The 19728-nt window shown below is 40.8% G+C and overlaps 1 protein-coding gene across 1 annotated transcript in view; it reads left to right on the forward strand.

Annotated features, from left to right (window-relative positions):
• Positions 1-19728, forward strand: part of LOC124367391 (anoctamin-1-like) — a 102821-nt gene that overhangs the window by 36194 nt on the left and 46899 nt on the right. The window contains 4 exon segments of the mRNA XM_046824168.1: positions 1420-1652; positions 12286-12446; positions 13168-13406; positions 18343-18510. Coding sequence (XP_046680124.1) covers positions 1420-1652; positions 12286-12446; positions 13168-13406; positions 18343-18510 — 801 coding nt within the window.

Genomic DNA, 19728 nt, shown 5'->3' on the forward strand with positions numbered 1-19728 from the left:
CTTATTCATATGTTTAGAAATGAATTTGTCTATTAGATTTGTTTTGAAACCATTGGATCTGGCAGTATGTTTTATAATATTGACTTCTTGTTCATTATTTTGGGAGCTTAATGGGATGTTTAAAATGCGATGAACCATTTGACTTGTATGCTGCTAATAATTAATAGATATGACAGTACAGTTCTCCCATATGGTAACTTATAGTTGGAATCCATCAATGGGTTGTGTTTCTCTAGTACAGATACTTAAGTGAAAGTGTGGCAGCCTGTGCAGGTCTTGTAAAACATTTTCTTTATGGCCATTATTTTTTGTGACCCTTCAGTATTATTTTGAATTTTATTTTGCTTGACTTGATAATGAGGTGGTTCCAACTTTCTAGTTACAACAATATACTTTCTGGAAAGTATTCATGAATTGTTGGATTCATTTCTGGCCTTTACCCTCTTTCCATTAATTGTCTGGTTGAAATTTTGTGGGGCACATTGTCTGATTTTTTAGTATCAAATGTTATTTGAATTTCCAATTCAACACTGGTGAATTTTTACTCTGAAGGGGAGTAGTTCTGTATCCAAACGGAACATTTCTCAATTATGGTGGTGTTTATGTGCCTATTTGATGGTACAGCTTCTTGTTTAAGAAATCTTCAGTTTTGGTGTTTATTTGTACATTTGTATACTATGATCTCTGTTGTAACATGCTAAAACTATCCCCATCGCAACTTCATTATTCTGTACAGTCTGTGTTGCACACATTGTTTTCTACAATCTCTTCTTGATCTTCTAAGAACTTTCTTCATCCCCAAGAGGGTTCACTTTTTGATAGTTTATACCCTCCATTTAACTAACTCTGGATGCAGCAAAAACTATTTGTCAATTTGGGCAACTCTATGGCTGTCCCCAGAGGTGGCACATCACTAACGCAAACACTGAGATATTGGAGTGGGAGGGTAGATTGATAGATTTACTCTACTGCGGGGGAGTTGGTGGAGATCCTTAAGGGTTAAGGACAGTTGCTAGTCTGAATATGGAGGAGTAACTGTCCTCTACCTGTTTTTACTGGAGAAGAATAGAGTTAACTTTCCTTCTTCCAAGGTGACATGAATGAGATATAGCCCGATATCCCTTCTCTTAGAATCTCAACACGGGGTGGCCCTCTACCTCCAATCTTACCCATTTCCCAATGTCCTCTCACTCCGGATGCAAGTGCAAAGATCCTTAAGTCCAATTAGAGTACATAGCTTTTTCTTGTTCCAAGTGAACTGAAAAAGAAGGATCTTCTTCACATTTTTAGAAAGTGAAACTATTACAAATCTCGGTGTTTATAATCAACTGTTTTGAGGATTTCACCTTCATTTGCTAATATTTAATTAGTTTTAGTTTTGGAATGCGTAAAGACATTTGCGCCTGTGTTGTGGTGTAGGGAGACTACCAAGTTCCTGGATCTCTGAGGCACCTCCTGTACACGGAGTGGGCGCAGGTCAGCAAATGGATCATGTACCAGCCGATAGACCAGATCAAGGAGTACTTCGGTGTCAGGTTCGCTCTGTATTTCGCTTGGCTCGGCTTCTACACACACATGCTCATCCCGGCGTCCATTGTCGGCCTCATCTGCTTTCTTTACGGCTGCTTCACCATCTTCACAGATACTCTCAGGTGACACTTCAGCGTACAAGCGTACATTGGCATAAAACAAATAAAAAGTAGTATGTAAGGTTCTGAGTACTCAGAGTGCCACATATTGTAATTATCAGTCTATTGTTTAGCCTTAATAAAAACATTTAAGAAGGACTCTCTAGTATAAATATATAATTTTTGGGGTTTAATTAGGTAGAAATCAAAATCATTTCAAACGTCTACTACTTATCCATACTTTTAATTCAAGAATTATTAATTTACAACAGGTATCTGTTAGATTGGACAAAACAAAAAGCCATATTTTGATTGAAATACAGCTATTTACTGAGTTTTCTCAAGAAGCTTAAACTGTTAATATAAATAGATATAAGTTAGTAATAGGTAGATGGTTAAAAATAATGGGTATTTTTCCATACATGGTTATTTAAAGTTTGATGTTAGCCTATGTGAAAATGTTATTGGTTTAGAGCTAAATTTCACAAGTTGAACTGTTTCTTGTATTTAGTCAGAGTTTATCAGGTTTATTTTAGTTTTTGGTTGTGTTTTTATCAATGATGTTATGGTTAGACGATTGCTATTGTTACCACGTGATTGGATATAGTGGCAATGTCTATTGCAAAATGACGATAAAGTATCGTAAATTTTGAATGCAGGAACAAATGTTTTGAATTTATTGTAGCTCATAGTTCAGAATTTGTACAGGAGTTACTTTTGTTACGCTTAGCTATGTATAGATAAATAACAACATGTTGTACAGGTCTGTGTACAGAACTGTTGTACAGAAATAGATATTACCAATGTGCATTTTGAAGTAGTTAAAGATAAAGGGGTAGTTCATGTTGATACAAATATTGGTTTCGCTAATTTCAAATAACCACATAATAAACATCAGTGCTTAGTCTTTAAAATAGGTTCATAGTACAATTCATTTATCAATGTAATTTGTAAATTAAAAGTTAAATATAAAATGCAGTACAAAATGAGAGGAAGAGAGAGATAGAGGCAGATCAAGTAATCATTTTAGATGAGAATAGTGTCACACTCTCTCAGCTATCTCTGGTACTTCTTAGTTTAAAGTTTTGTTATTGACAATGGATAATTTGAAAGGATAGTAGGATTTTGGACATTTTCCATTGTTATATGTTACAAAAGTAAAGGAGGATTGAAATTTACTCTCTTCAGGTGTCAAAAACCCCAGTATATAAAAGTGCTATAACACCTCGTCAGTGTTCCACCTTCGCTAGTTCAGGTGTGACATGTTTTTGCTCTTCGCTCCAGTTCAGTGACATCGCTTTGGTTCATTCTCTCCAGTCTTTTTTTTTTTTTTCCTTTGGGATATTGGGGTGGATTCACAGACCCTCACACGTCAACCTGAGCTTATTGTGTGCCCTTTTGATGTTAGAGGGGTAAGCCTATCTTCGTGCCCTTTATTAGGCTAAGAAGCTTTTCCCCGATACTAGCATCTGGTTCGTCGCCTGGTTGTTTATCACCGAAAAGAGCCCTTCTCCTTGCTCCCAGTCTCTCACAGTCCAGTATTATGTGTTTTGCAGTCTCTTCAGACTTATTGCAGAGTCTACACTCCGAGTCCTCATTTCGTAAACCTAGAGTGTTTAGGTGTTTCCTGAAGTGGCCGTGTCCAGTGATCAAGGCAATCACTTGCTTAACCCGATCCCTGCCCAGCCCCATCAGCCATCTGGTGAATCCGGAGCTAGAATCGGCAAGCAGTCTTTTGCCGAGTGCTTGTCCTTGGTGACTCTGCCACCGCAAGCGGTGTGTCTTCCTGGACCATTTGTTTATACTTTGGTAAGCGGCTGACTTGCTTATACCACAACTCGGTTCTGGACCGGTGTATGGCATGCTTGCTCCGCTTTTGGCAAGCCTGTCGGCGCATTCGTTGCCACCTATGCCTGTGTGGCCCGGTACCCAACCAAGACGCACACAGTTGCGTGATCCAAGCTTGCAGAGAGTGTTAAAGCACTCCCATACAAGCCTGGATGAAATGCTGTTGGAGTCAAGAGCTTTAAGAGCTGCCTGACTGTCTGACATTATACAGATGTTCATTCCCTGGTACCTTCTGGTGAGGCCTAGGTTGGCACAGGCTAGGATACCATAGATTTCGGCTTGAAATATGGAGCAGTTCCGACCCAAACTGCCGCTAAGGGCAGTTCTAGGGGATTGACTAAACACTCCATATCCAGTTCTACCCTTAATAAGCGAGCCATCCGTGTACCAGACAAAGCTCTTTCTTATTGTTGGGATGTTATCTTGCGATTTCCACTCATCTCTGGAGTAGAAGTCAACAGAGAATGGCTTATTGAATACGAACTCCGTTCTCATTGTGTCGGAGACCATTTCGAGAATAGCGCTTGGGTTTACAGCTTCAGTGATGGCGCCATGGCTCGCGTTAGACGCGCCATTCCTCCACAAGCCAGCAACCATCAGCCGATAAGCTGACTTACGCGCTTCAGCTTTTATATGGACATCAAGAGGTAGAAGTCCTAAAGCCACCTCGAGGGTCGCTGAGGGACTGCTCCTGAATGCTCCGGTTACAAAGATTGTGCCAAGCCTTTGTAAGCTTTCAAGCTTGGCTTTGGCAGTTACCTGATTCACCTTTGTCCACCAGACTAATGAACCATAAGTGATTTGAGGCCTTACAACTGCTTTGTAAAGCCATAGTGCTATATGGGGTTTTACGCCCCATGAGATTCCTGCAAGTCTCCTGGACGTCATGAGCGCCCACTTTGCTTTGTGCAGGATATTATTAAGATGATCATTCCACGTAAGCTTATGGTCTAGAGTCAGTCCTAAATATTTGACTGTCTTTGACCACTCCAGCTGAGTGGATGCGAGTTTCAGCCTAGAAAGAGACTCTAGGTTCTTTTTTCTAGTGAATGGTACAACTACTGTCTTAGAGGGATTTACTTTCAGTCCCTCTCCCTGACACCAGTTGTGTACATGTTGAAGGTTGGTATTCATGATATCAACAACAACATTTGTATATTTTCCCTGTACCATAAGGACTATGTCGTCTGCATATCCTTGGACATAGATTCCGTTGTTAGTAAGGTCCTCAAGTAGACCATCTACTACTAGATTCCACAGTAGAGGTGACAGGATGCCTCCTTGAGGACATCCCCTTGTGGGTGCGATCACAAGCGATACTTCATTGAGATCGGCCCTGATCCGTCTGGAGCACAGCATGGCCCTAAGCCACCGGCACAGAGCTGGCTCGAGGCCACGTCGCTGTGCTCCACTTACCATTGCAGTGAATTTGGCATTGTCGAAAGCTCCTTCAATGTCTATGAAGGTGCACAATGCCAATTCCTTGGCGGACAGGCTATCCTCAATCCTACTGACTAGTTGGTGCAGTGCTGATTCACAGGATTTGCCTTGCTGGTATGCATGTTGGTTGCGATGAAGGGGAGTGTCTGAGAGAACTCCCTTTCTCAGGTGCCTCTCCACCAGTCTTTCTAATGTTTTCAGTAGAAACGAAGATAAACTGATGGGACGAAAAGATTTAGGGACAGAGTAGTCCGCTCTCCCTTTTTTAGGGATGAAGACCACCCTGTTGAGACGCCAGACTTGTGGTATGTACCCATAGGCTAGGCTCGCCCTGAATAGTTCACATAGAAGGGTAAGGAGATTCTCCGGCCCTTGTTGAAGCAGGGCCGGAAAGATTCCATCCCCTCCTGCAGATTTGAAAGGGGCAAATTTAGAAATTGCCCATTTGGCTTTAGAGAGAGTGACAATCCTTCTGGCAATGGCCCAGCTACCACGACAAGCTCTTGGCCGTGAGCCTGCCTCGTGGTTACCAGACGTTCCAGTGTCGTCATTCTCAAAGATACAATCAGGGAAGTGAGTCTCAAGGAGAAGTTTGAGGCTATCACTAGACCCGGAAGTGTGTTGACCTCCCTGGGACCTTAAAGATCCCAAGTGACCGGTTGGACTTGAGGCTAGTAAGCGTTGCAGTCTAGCTGCCGCGCTTAACTCATTTACCTTCTGTGTAAACTGCCTCCAGGAACTTTGTTTTGCTTTTTTAATTGCTAGGCTGTATTCTGTTAGAGCTCTATGATAGGACTCCCAGATACGGCTCCTTTTGCATTGATTGTACAGCTTCCTGACATTAGCCCTTTTGCGAGCGAGGTCCGCAGTCCACCACTTAGTATTGGTTCGACTCTTCCCCCGTCGCAATGGGCAATTGTCGTGGAAGCTATTGATTATAGCATTCTGCAGGTCAGAAGCTATCTGATCTATGTCTGTGAAGCATCGCACCCTTCCGCCTACCGATCCCAACTGTGACTGAAGGTCAGACTTATATCCCAACCAGTCAGTCCTCCTGGGATTGCGATAGAGGACCTCTGCAGCCTCATCTTGCAAGTTAAAGCGGATATACCTGTGATCCGATAATGAGGCCTCTTCGCTTACGTGCCACTTATCAACCATTCCAAGTATACCTTGTGTCCAGATTGTTATGTCAATAACTTCTTGTCTAATTCGTGTTGCGAACGTAGGGCGGTTACCTTTATTACATATAAATAGGTCCCTACTTAGAAGAAATTGTAAAAGTGCCTCACCTCTGGGGTTAGTGTTGGTGCTGCCCCATCCAGCAGAGTGATGGGCGTTGGCGTCACAACCTAGAAGAAGTTGTTGACGTCTGGCTTGTGCTTCTTCCACCAGGAGCTCTAGGTATCTTGATGGAGGGAGTTCCCTGGCATCATATGGCAAGTATACGGAGCCTACAATTGTGCTCTGTACTATGCCTCCATTCTTCCAGGTCAGTGTGCCCACAGTGAGATCTCTGGAGCAGAATTCGTTGAGGGTTAGAAAATCCAAGCCTCTCTTCAACAGGATGCAGGTTCTGACATTCCTTAGAGAGGTACAGTAAATTAACTTACCTTTGGTTTCATTTAGGCCCGCCACTCTCCCTTGGTGAAGCCATGGTTCTTGAATCAATGCCAGATCAAATCCCTCCTGGAGGAAGAACTGGCAGAAGGCTGCCGAGGCAGCCCTACTGTGCTGGAGGTTGATTTGTAGAACTCGTGGCATTGTCCTTGACTGTCGAGGAGACAATTGAGACCTGCCAGAGTCCTAAGTTGGCTCTACAGTTGGAAGCCTTCACAGCCTTGTAGCAGACCTCGTCCAGGAAGCAGACGAATCCGTAACCTTTCGGGTCTGGCTTGGATGGAAGGATTTTCCACTCGTTTACATTCAGGTTGGGGTTCTGCTTATTGAACATCTCAAGTACCTTTTCAGGTGTCTTCTTCAGAAGCTTCGGGTGAGCTCTGAAAAACACCTTAGTGGACCTCAAGATGTCCTTACGCAGACCCACTCTCAGAGAGATGTCATCTCCCAGAGGTTTTATTCTTTGAATAACTTCTTCCAGCCAACGTTTGGTGTGCTCGTTGATGCAGGAAGCAATTAAAACACCTTTCTCTAGGTAGGTGCCCGCAAACGATGGAACGGAACCATCCTCCAGGGGTTGGATTTCTTCCATAATTGCGTCCTCGATGGCTTCTCCTTGCTCTGCACTAAGCTTCGCTTCCGGGTAGCCTTCGAGGGCTATGGCCATTTTGATCGCTGCGACCTCTCTGTAGGTAGCCTTGGGTGTGCTACCAGAGGCCTCGGGATCGTGGGCTTCGGGCTTTTGGGTTTCCCTCCTAGCCTTCTTTGCGGGTCCCTCAGCGGAGGGCGGGGTGACCAAGGTGCCTCTGGGGCGTTTGGCCGACCCCACCCCCGCCTTGGTACCCGCAGTTGGGCCCGGAGTTGAGACCTCCTGCCGTTCTGGATTCTTTTTCTTCTTCTTTTTCCCCCTCCTCCACTTGGAAGGGTCAAAAGCTTCACCCTTTTCAAGAAGTTTAGCCTTTAGTGCTTCTCTTCTTTGAGCAGTGGTGAGATTGGGCCTCTTCATTCTGAGGTTGCCGAGTTGCTCTGTGGCATCATCCAGCGTACCTGTAGACATGGGAGTGCTTGGGCTGTTGAGGAGCTGATCTTCTATATCTTGAAGGGGTTTTGCTTCCTCAGCGCTTGTACTGCCTTCCTCAGATAAAGCCTTGCCATGTATGGGAGCTTCAGTGTGTAATGGAACCTCCTGTGTTCCTAACGCACTTTGTTGAGGAGAAGGTAGGGATGTTGGCATAACAACCTCTTGAGTTGTGTTGCCAGGTGGTGGTATGTGCGAGGTAGCTTCAGGAGCTACCTCAGTAGGAAGAGGTAGGTTAGAAACAGCTTCAGGAACTGTTTCAAGGGTTGGTTGGTTTTGATTTTTGTTTTTGTTTCTTTTCATGTTGTTCCCACGAGAAGCTAGGGAATGGAAGGTCAACCCAGACAGAGCCCCGCATGCCTGGGTAAGCTGCTTTGAAACTGGAGGGTCGCCGGTGTCCAGAGTCCGCATAGTAAAGACTGGTTTGCCACCAGCCATTCAGCCCTGGCCTACGCTGTTCCACCGTGGCTTGGCCCCTAGTGGGAGAAATGAAAGGGAAACTAGATCGAAGAGTTGAGGAACTTTACCTCAGATAGAAGAGAGTGAAGAAGAGAGATAGGCTGACACATAGAAAAGTGTGCCAGCCATAGGCCTCCAGAACAAGAAGAGAAGGGATCTGGAGCATTAGCTAGGGTACCTCGGGGTCGCCACTACCCGTACGGCCTCGAAAGTAAGACCGCCCCTGAGGGATCTCCAGTCTTACTTCATGCTGTTCTCGTACCACTGAGGACGTATCACTTAACTATACCTTTGAGTGGCAGTCTGTTGCTGCACTTTTTAGTAACTAAGTTTTTTATGTATTAGGGGTTTTGATTCCTGAAAAAGAGGGTAGATTTCAATCCTCAAAACATAGTATTATTCTTTTTGTAACACAACAATGGCAAATGTTCGAAGAAATCCTACTATCTTATTTAGTTATTATGTTCTATCCAGGATGGAGACAGCTCTAAGTGGTCCAAAGTAAATTCTAAACCCATTGCTTTCTAAGCAGTTTTTTTTTTGAGTAGTTAGCCTCTCATCTTTCTCCCTCTCGCGAGTGTTATTTGTGTAAATTCTACAATAGCGTCTTGTTTGCTATTGAGCGAATGATTGCAACACAATCAGTTCTTAAAAGTCACTTATCAAATATAATTAATAAAAATTTCATTATGCGTTGCCAGCAATTCAGCGTAAACCAGTTATGTAAAGACTGTGAAATTTTATTCTTGCTTTAAATTGGAAATTGTCTGTTGAACTCTGAAATAGCTCCTTCATGTTGGTTATGAAATAAATGATTGTTTTCTAATGTCACTTTCAAAAAACAATACTTGTGTAAGCTTATCTCTTTGGACTAGCTTTGTATTGTTGTGAAACAACATAGTTCACTAAATCTATCTAATCTAATACCTTACATTAGTGACTCAGATTTTGGACTACATAAGAGATAAGTAGGGTTCATCCCAGTTCCACACTTGAGTAATTTGGCTGATACTCATATCTGTCTGGGTAAGCTGTGTTACATAACTAGTAAGTAACTATTAGCCAGGATCTCCAGAAGCATTGAGTGGGCTGTCTTGCATTTTTCTGGACTGTGGAGACAATAGACAATACAGTTTCTTTATTCATGTACATAGAGTTACAGAATTGGCGTCAAGTAGGTAAAGGTAATAATTTAGGATATTAGTCAGCAATGTAGAAAACAGTGGATAAACCATTTTAAGCACTGGTTCCTCCAGTTTATAAATTCTTCAAGGGAGTAAAATGTCCTCTGTAGAAACCATTCTTGAAGTTTCTTCTTGAAGCATTTCTGTCCACTGTTTATTTTCAGATGGTCTGGAAGAATATTGAAGAGTTCAGGTCCTGCATAGCTTGGCTTCCTCTCTTACAAAGCAAGGCGATGAATTGGCAGAGCATAGTTCATGGCGTTCCGGGTGTTGTAATGGTGCATTTCTCCCAGCCTTGTAATGTTCTGTGAGACAGCATAGCAGATCACTTCTGTCACAAACAGAGATATCACAGTCAAAATTTTAAAATTTTGAAAAGATTGCCGGCAAGTAGCCTTTGGGTCTAGTCCTGCCAATGTTCTCACAGCTTTCTTTTGAAGTATTAGTACCCGTTGGAGATTCCCGATGGAAGAGTTTCCCCATACCACTAACCCATATCTTAGATGTGCTTCAAAGAGTGAGAAATAAGCAGTTTTTTTGCTGTGTCCAGATTGCTCATTTTTGTTATTCTTTTTAATACAAATAGGCTACTGCTGAGCTTTCTGCAGAGTTAGTCTACATGTGGAGTCCAGGTTAGATTGTTGTCAATGATGATTCCTAGGTAGTTAGCTTCATTTTTCAATTCAATATCTGGCAAGCCATGTATTACTGCACTTGCTCTTCCTAAGTTCAGTTTTTGGGTTTTGCGTTCATTTAATATAAGATTGTTTTGGTGACATTATTGCTTTGCCATGTCCAGGGCTACAAAAGAAGATATTTCAAGTTCTGGTATTTGTTTCTCGGCCACCTGCAAGGCTGTGTCATCAGCATACATCATGACTTGGCAGAACTCATGTAGATATTTTGGGAGGTCATTGGTTAACAGAATAAAAAGCATTGGTCCAAGAACTGAGCCTTGGGGAACACCTCTGACAATTAAAAGTGGTGGCGATCTAGTTTTATAAAATGTATTGTTTAATGTATATGCTATCTCTACTGTTTGTGATCTGCCTTTTAGATAACTTGACATCCACTTTCCAGAGATCCTTCTTATCCCCATGTTCTTCATCTTTTCTAATATAAGATCATGCTCCAAGCAATCGAACACTCTACTGAAATCCAGGAAAAATGCACTGATGGCAGTTCCTTCCTCTATTTCATTCAGCACAAGCTCAGTGAAATTTATTATGGCAGAAGTTGTTGATCTGCCTTTGGGGAACCCATGTTGCTGGCTTGTGATGATGTTGTTTACTGTCAGGTGGTTCAAGAGTCTGACAAAGACAATTTTCTCAATTACTTTGGATATTGTTGATAGGAGGGATATGGGGCGGTAGTTATCGATTGAGGGGCTCGAATTCTTTTTGAGTTTAGGAAAGACTTTTGCGAGTTTTAATGCTTTGGAAAAAATTACTTGGGTGAGAGATAGGTTTATGATGAATGTAAGTGGAGGTGCAATTTCTTCCTTACAGTGTTTTAGTAGTATGGAGGACACTTCATCAATTCCAGAGGACGGTTTGGATTTAAGAGAAGATATAGTATTTGTTACTTCGATGACTGAAACTCGTAGAAAAGTCAAGTCAGGAACATATTCAGTTTCTGGAGAACGAGAACTGTATTCTCTTGCAATGCATTCTTCCTGATATAACAAACTGAACATGACTGACTCAAAAATGAAAATTAAAACGGAGGATAGGCTATGCTATAGAAGATTCATAACTTAATAGCCTTTTTTAGTCTAGGAGTCGAGAGCCACAAGCATGCATCCTTGTTTTCTTGAAATTGACAAAGAAATTTCCTCTAAGAACGAAATTGATCGTCAGCCATACTACTTTTGGTGGAGGTGGAAATGGGAGAGCATCAAAAAGGTTAAAAATACAAAAAAATAACTTTTTCTCAGGTTGTATTTTTCCTAACTTGATACACTTAAAAGCTTACCACCAGACTTGTAAATAACAGTTATACATTATCAGACAACTAGATAAAAGACTGAAGTTTGCCAGTTGCAAGGGTCTGTAAATGGTTGTCTTATGCTGGATTTAACATTTTATTTATGTGTCTGATGGTTAATCTTAAGTGTGGCAAAGTATATAAAATATTATTTTGGTGAAAGTTATCTTTGATTTTTTTTCTTTTTTGATACCCTCCCATTTTAACCTCCACCAAAACTGTAACGGCTGACGACCTATTTCGTTTTTAGGGGAAATTTCTCTTCCGATTTCAAGAAAACCAGATTGTGTACTTATACAATGCATATTGGCTCTTGGCTCCAATTAGTTTTAGATTACAGAGAGCAACATGAACATGATTGTGTACTTATACAATGCATATTAGCTCTTGGCTCCAATTAGTTTTAGATTACAGAGAGCAACATGAACATGATTGTGTACTTATACAATGCATATTAGCTCTTGGCTCCAATTAGTTTTAGATTACAGAGAGCAACATGAACATGATTGTGTACTTATACAATGCATATTGGCTCTTGGCTCCAATTAGTTTTAGATTACAGAGAGCAACATGAACATGATTGTGTACTTATACAATGCATATTGGCTCTTGGCTCCAATTAGTTTTAGATTACAGAGAGCAACATGAACATGATTGTGTACTTATACAATGCATATTGGCTCTTGGCTCCAATTAGTTTTAGATTACAGAGAGCAACATGAACATGATTGTGTACTTATACAATGCATATTGGCTCTTGGCTCCAATTAGTTTTAGATTACAGAGAGCAACATGAACATGATTGTGTACTTATACAATGCATATTGGCTCTTGGCTCCAATTAGTTTTTAGATTACAGAGAGCAACATGAACATGATTGTGTACTTATACAATGCATATTGGCTCTTGGCTCCAATTAGTTTTAGATTACAGAGAGCAACATGAACATGATTGTTGCCAACCTCAAGTGCACAAGAACTCTTAAGCCTTAGCTCCTCACTAGCGACAAGTTTACAGTGTAAATTCATGATATGTTGTGCAGTACAGATATCTGCGACAAGTCGGAGGACATTGTGATGTGTCCCCGTTGCGACCGAACCTGCGACTACTGGAAACTGTCGGATACCTGTACTTATGCCCGCATCACATATCTCTTCGACAATCCTGTCACAGTCGTCTTTGCCATCTTCATGTCCTTCTGGGGTGAGTCATAACTTAGTTAGTTCAGTACAAGAAACGTTTAAAAGACTTGTCGCTTTAGATGAGACAATTGGTACACAAAATTGTCTGAAACAAAGTCTAAGCTATATTTTTTAATTTTGTACCAGATCGACATTACGCAGTTTAAATTTCAAAGGAGTTGGCGGCAAATTGGAGGACGGATACATACAAATCAATTCTCGTAATAGTCTTATCGTTGATTATGGACGTCAAATCAAATGCAAATGTTAAAATTAATAATATAGAAAAGATAAATTAACTTTATATTGGAGTAAATTAAAATAATTAAATTGTAATAGTTACAAAAGAAATTCATAGTTTATAAACAGTATTAACAAGATATTAAAATTTAAACATAGTATTTTTGGTCCGAGATTAAAATTGGAGGTATCTGCTTCCGTTGTCCCCAGCTCTGGTCCAGCATATCTTTCTTTTTCCTTCAATGACTTTGTGTGTAGAAACATCTTCCAATACAATCAATTATAGATAGCCAAACTCATTTCAACATTATTTTTCATATTGGTACTAGGGTGAGTTGAGGTGAATTTTGATGGACAAATTTCTCTGTGAGCATTCATAATTCAAATTAATTAGAAGAGGAAAATTGGTGTACTTGCACAACTACCTGTTAAACAAATTCAACTTATGAATTGATAAGCAAGAATATTACAAAATCAGCTGAAACAGTTATTATTGGCTGCAGCAACGCTCTTCCTGGAGCTGTGGAAGCGGTACTCCGCGTCCATCGCGCACCGATGGGGTCTGACAGGCTACACGGCTCAGTCGGAACACCCGAGGCCGCAGTACCTTGCTCGGCTGGCTAGGATACGCCACAAGAAAGTACGCATCAATGTCATTACGGGGGCTAAGGAGCCGTATGCTCCTTTCCTAACCTGCCGTCTACCAGCCATGTGCCTCTCCTTTTCCGTGGTCATCCTACTGGTGAGTTATCTTGGAGCTGTGTACTGTGCACCCGTTATGCATTTAATGCTAGCTTTGTACATAATTTTTTTTATATTCATATTTTATTTATTTATGTAATTCTGAATAGTAAGTAGCAATAGTAAATACATGTTTACATGCACACCCTTACACTGCTAAATAACAATATTGTTGAATACTTCTATCTGTCCACGTAGTCCAAGATTTGACTAACAATACCTGTGACTACTTTATATTCAACGGGTACCTTACACATAATGTTCAGCTCTAATAAATGGCACTGTGTATTTCAAGAAAACTTTTCTTATAGCATGCCATGGTTAAATTGTAGTGTTTGCAGTCTGGTATTAATCGTGTAATATTTTGTATACATAATTTTATTTTTATTTTCTTAGTTGCTACTAAGAAAAAGAATTATGACTTGAAGATAAAAGAACTCAGACGTCAGTCAACGGTCGACCGAATAGCACGTTCAGAAAATAAAACTAAAGCCCTTTGGAATATTATAAATAATGAAAGAAGAACCAAGAAATCGTCTGTAGGACTGAAAGAACTTAAAATTGACAATAAAACTATCAACGATCCTCAGCAAATTGTGGAACATTTCAACACTGTTTTTACGACCATGGCTGACTCTGCTATTTTAAACAACAACCCTCTAAAGAACAGAACTCCAAGTCCTATTCAGCAGCTTGACACTCGCTCTTTTTATCTCTATGACACAACAATTGAAGAAGTCATCAAAACGATCAACTCACTGCCAGCTAAAGTCTCTGCAGGTATTGACGAAATCTCACCAAAGTTGTTGAAGGCTTGTAAACATGAAATAGCCTACCCTTTAACCACTCTAATAAACATGTCCTTCCAATCTGGTAGATTTCCACATCAACTAAAACTATCTAAAGTAATCCCCATTTTTAAACAAGGTGATCAGTCTGAAGCATCAAACTATCACCCAATCTCGCAAATTTCAACATTCTCTAAAGATATTGAAAAGATTGTGCTTAATCGTCTCCTAAACTACATGACATACAATAATCTGCTTACTGATCAACAGCACGGTTTCACCAAAAATAAATCTACATCGACAGCTTTAATTAGTTTTATTGAATACGTAATAGATCAAATAGAAGCTAAAAATACAACAACAGCAATATTCTTAGATTTAAGCAAAGCCTTTGACACCCTTGACCATGAACAACTGCTGACCAAACTAAATACCATGGGAGTACGGGGCACTGAAGCTGAGTGGTTCAGGAGTTACCTAACCAATAGAGAACAGGTAGTTGAAATCCGGCATACTCAAAACAATAAAATTGCACACATCAGATCCAGTCCACTTCCAGTTCTAAGGGGCGTCCCCCAAGGATCAGTTCTGGGTCCTGTACTCTTTACTCTATTTACGAACGATTTACCTAAGTACTTAGATGAATTTGCTACAACTCTGATGTATGCAGATGATACCGTTCTACTTTTAGCCGATAGAACCCCAGAAAACCTGGAGATAGAGTCATTCACTGCAATGAACATGGCGGTACAGTACTGCCATATTAATAACCTGGTAGTTAATGAAGCTAAAACCCAGCAACTCATATTGGGCCCAAAAAAGGAACAAACTGTGCACCTGCCTAACGTCCAAGCAGCATCAGAGGCAAAGTACTTGGGAGTGACAATAGATGAAGATCTCAAATGGACAACGCACATTGACAACCTGTGCAGGAAATTAGGTACTGGACTGTATGTTGTTAAAAGAATAAAATCAATAAGTGATGTACCCTCTGCAAAAACAGCCTACTTTGCTTTATTTGAATCGAACCTTCGCTATGGTCTCCTGGTCTGGGGTAATTCATCTGCAGGAAATCTCCAACGTGTGCTGGTAACACAGAAAAAAGCAGTGAGAACACTTGCTGACTTACAGCCAAGAGAGAGTTGTCGACCAGCTTTTATCAACCTCTCAATTCTGACGGTTGTATCCTTGTACGTGCTGGAGGCAGTAACCTGTGTGCACGAGAGAGGTTTTCCCAGAGGATGTAACACACATCATTACAACACAAGACGAGCGACAGATTTTCATCTTCCTGGGCATCGACTTTCTCTATTTGAGGAGAAGCCCTCTTACATGGGTTTAAAACTGTGGAACCACCTGCCAGAAGACCTGAAGGGACATGGTGCGGCAAAATTCAAGAAGGAGGTGAAGCTGTGGCTGCTGCAAAATCCATTCTACTCGTTAGAAGAATACCTGAACAGAGAGCAAAACTAACAACCAAACTGGACATTTACCTGTAAATTTATTGTTTGTAAACTACGCAATTGTATTTATATGATCTGTAACAAATTTTGACGAGTTACAATTCTCAAAGAATTTGTAAATAAAGAATTTGTAAATAAAGAATTTGTCTATTGTCTATTGTCTAATATTAATGTCTTTTTATAGATCTCTCTTTAAATCAGACACACTGTAGCACAGGTTTTGTTGAGCCAGGAAACTTTGTGTAGGTTTTTAAACCTATAATCGTGACTAAGAAATGGACGACTATCAAGAAGTATTCTTGTAAAACTGAGACTGTATGAATGAGCATTGGAGGAGTAGTCACAGTCTGCTTGTTGAGGACCACTTCTTGGTAACTTTTGATCTGTTTGTGAAACTTCATCACTGTTGCATTTAGGAAATGGTTTATTTTCCAAAAACAATTTCTTATCTGAAAGTGGGAAGAAAATAACATTGTAGATGAACTGAAAATATCTTCTACAGAATTTTATAATTACTGGAAATTGAAAATCCACCCACTTGTCTCTTGCCAATCATATTAATGTGACGATAAGTGGAATGCAGCAGTATCTAAGCCTACTGGAAGACAACTCCCTGTATACTCTGCTTCTCCATCAACTGCATTGTGACTATATTGTGTGGATTTTGCAGACAGCTCTGGCGATTGCAGCAGTATTTGGAGTGGTGCTGTACCGCATGTCCATGTTGACTACTCTGAGCCTACTGGAAGACAACTCCCTGTATACTCTGCTTCTCCATCAACTGCATTGTGACTATATTGTGTGGATTTTGCAGACAGCTCTGGCGATTGCAGCAGTATTTGGAGTGGTGCTGTACCGCATGTCCATGTTGACTACTCTGAGCCTACTGGAAGACAACTCCCTGTATACTCTGCTTCTCCATCAACTGCATTGTGACTATATTGTGTGGATTTTGCAGACAGCTCTGGCGATTGCAGCAGTATTTGGAGTGGTGCTGTACCGCATGTCCATGTTGACTACTCTGAGCCTACTGGAAGACAACTCCCTGTATACTCTGCTTCTCCATCAACTGCATTGTAACTATATTGTGTGGATTTTGCAGACAGCTCTGGCGATTGCAGCAGTATTTGGAGTGGTGCTGTACCGCATGTCCATGTTGACTACTCTGAGCCTGCTGAAAGACAACTCCCTGTATACTCTGCTTCTCCATCAACTGCATTGTGACTATATTGTGTGGATTTTGCAGACAGCTCTGGCGATTGCAGCAGTATTTGGAGTGGTGCTGTACCGCATGTCCATGTTGACTACTCTGAGCCTACTGGAAGACAACTCCCTGTATACTCTGCTTCTCCATCAACTGCATTGTGACTATATTGTGTGGATTTTGCAGACAGCTCTGGCGATTGCAGCAGTATTTGGAGTGGTGCTGTACCGCATGTCCATGTTGACTACTCTGAGCCTACTGGAAGACAACTCCCTGTATACTCTGCTTCTCCATCAACTGCATTGTGACTATATTGTGTGGATTTTGCAGACAGCTCTGGCGATTGCAGCAGTATTTGGAGTGGTGCTGTACCGCATGTCCATGTTGACTACTCTGAGCCTACTGGAAGACAACTCCCTGTATACTCTGCTTCTCCATCAACTGCATTGTGACTATATTGTGTGGATTTTGCAGACAGCTCTGGCGATTGCAGCAGTATTTGGAGTGGTGCTGTACCGCATGTCCATGTTGACTACTCTGAGCCTACTGGAAGACAACTCCCTGTATACTCTGCTTCTCCATCAACTGCATTGTGACTATATTGTGTGGATTTTGCAGACAGCTCTGGCGATTGCAGCAGTATTTGGAGTGGTGCTGTACCGCATGTCCATGTTGACTACTCTGAGCCTACTGGAAGACAACTCCCTGTATACTCTGCTTCTCCATCAACTGCATTGTGACTATATTGTGTGGATTTTGCAGACAGCTCTGGCGATTGCAGCAGTATTTGGAGTGGTGCTGTACCGCATGTCCATGTTGACTACTCTGAGCCTACTGGAAGACAACTCCCTGTATACTCTACTTCTCCATCAACTGCATTGTGACTATATTGTATGGATTTTGCAGACAGCTCTGGCGATTGCAGCAGTATTTGGAGTGGTGCTGTACCGCATGTCCATGTTGACTACTCTGAGCCTACTGGAAGACAACTCCCTGTATACTCTGCTTCTCCATCAACTGCATTGTGACTATATTGTGTGGATTTTGCAGACAGCTCTGGCGATTGCAGCAGTATTTGGAGTGGTGCTGTACCGCATGTCTATGTTGACTACTCTGAGCCTACTGGAAGACAACTCCCTGTATACTCTGCTTCTCCATCAACTGCATTGTGACTATATTGTGTGGATTTTGCAGACAGCTCTGGCGATTGCAGCAGTATTTGGAGTGGTGCTGTACCGCATGTCCATGTTGACTACTCTGAGCCTACTGGAAGACAACTCCCTGTATACTCTACTTCTCCATCAACTGCATTGTGACTATATTGTGTGGATTTTGCAGACAGCTCTGGCGATTGCAGCAGTATTTGGAGTGGTGCTGTACCGCATGTCCATGTTGACTACTCTGAGCCTACTGGAAGACAACTCCCTGTATACTCTGCTTCTCCATCAACTGCATTGTGACTATATTGTGTGGATTTTGCAGACAGCTCTGGCGATTGCAGCAGTATTTGGAGTGGTGCTGTACCGCATGTCCATGTTGACTACTCTGAGCCTACTGGAAGACAACTCCCTCGCCACAAGATACTCCGTTGTTATCATTCCAGCCACTGCTGCCACCATCAACCTGGTGTGCATCATGGTCTTCAACTATGTGAGTCACATTTCCTTTCATTCTGATTAGTGCATTGTCCAACCATGTGTTTGATTGATATCTCTACCAAGAAGGCGTGCGATACAACGGTATTATTCTCAGTTTTATACATATAACATTGCTATGGTAGGAAGGATTCAATGCGAATTCCGATTTAAGCTCTGTTTCACTTTCTAATTAGTGCAGGATCTGAAATCTGATACTGTCATAGACTTGACTCCAGGTCCGGGCATCTACGTCCATCTTAAAAGAAAGCTGCTAGTGAAGATGATAAAAACAAACTCTGCATTTTTTTGAGATCAAAGACACCTAAATCACAAAATGAATGAATGAATGAATGAAAAAATTTCTTTATTGTTGTCAGTTGTACATTTTACATACAGTAGATCTTAACCTAAAATCAACAATAAAGCCCGAGGTAACAAAATACCTGTTCGGGAATTACACTAGTACACATAAAGAAACAGCAACTCGAAAAAAAGGACTGCCCTACCAGATCCTCGTAATGATACACTCTAAACAACTATAACTAGATTAACTTCTAAAAAAAGTAACATAAAACGGAAATATATGTGAAATGTTGATCAGATTTTCAAGTAAATTATAATATAAAGTTACAATTTAAAAGTGTAATGATCATACTATAGTGTTGTAAAACCTGTCTACATCTTCTTTCCAATAACAAAACATGCCCGAAGCATTTTAACAAACTTATTTTTGATTTTACATTTTCTTAAATATTCTGGTAAACAATTAAAAAACTTTGGTCCTAAAAAAAGAGATAGAATTTTTTAAACAAGGTTAGATGGGGTCTCGGAACTTGAACGTTTATTCTTCTCTGACTATAATGTGAATTTTGCATTGTAAAAACTGCTGCTTTGATTATAAAATGATTTTAATACTTTATAGATATACAGATTTTTTTATCGGTAACACATTTAAATCTCTAAAAATTGGAGCTGAACTCTCCATTTTATTCTTAAATTTTATTATTCTTATGAAATGTTTTTTGCAGAGTAACAATTGGTTTGAGGGTTGTAATATAAGTTCCTCCCCAAATTTCTAAACCGTATTCAATTTTAGAATTTATAAAGGCAAAATAAACTTGTTTAAGCCAATCCTGTATAGCATACCGTTCTAAGAGAATAAAAAAGTCTAACATACTTCACTAGTTTTAGACTTAACTTCAGCTATATGAGATTTCCAATTTCAACTTTG

The sequence above is a fragment of the Homalodisca vitripennis genome, chromosome 8 (assembly GCF_021130785.1).
Source record: "Homalodisca vitripennis isolate AUS2020 chromosome 8, UT_GWSS_2.1, whole genome shotgun sequence".
NCBI lineage: Eukaryota > Metazoa > Arthropoda > Insecta > Hemiptera > Cicadellidae > Homalodisca > Homalodisca vitripennis.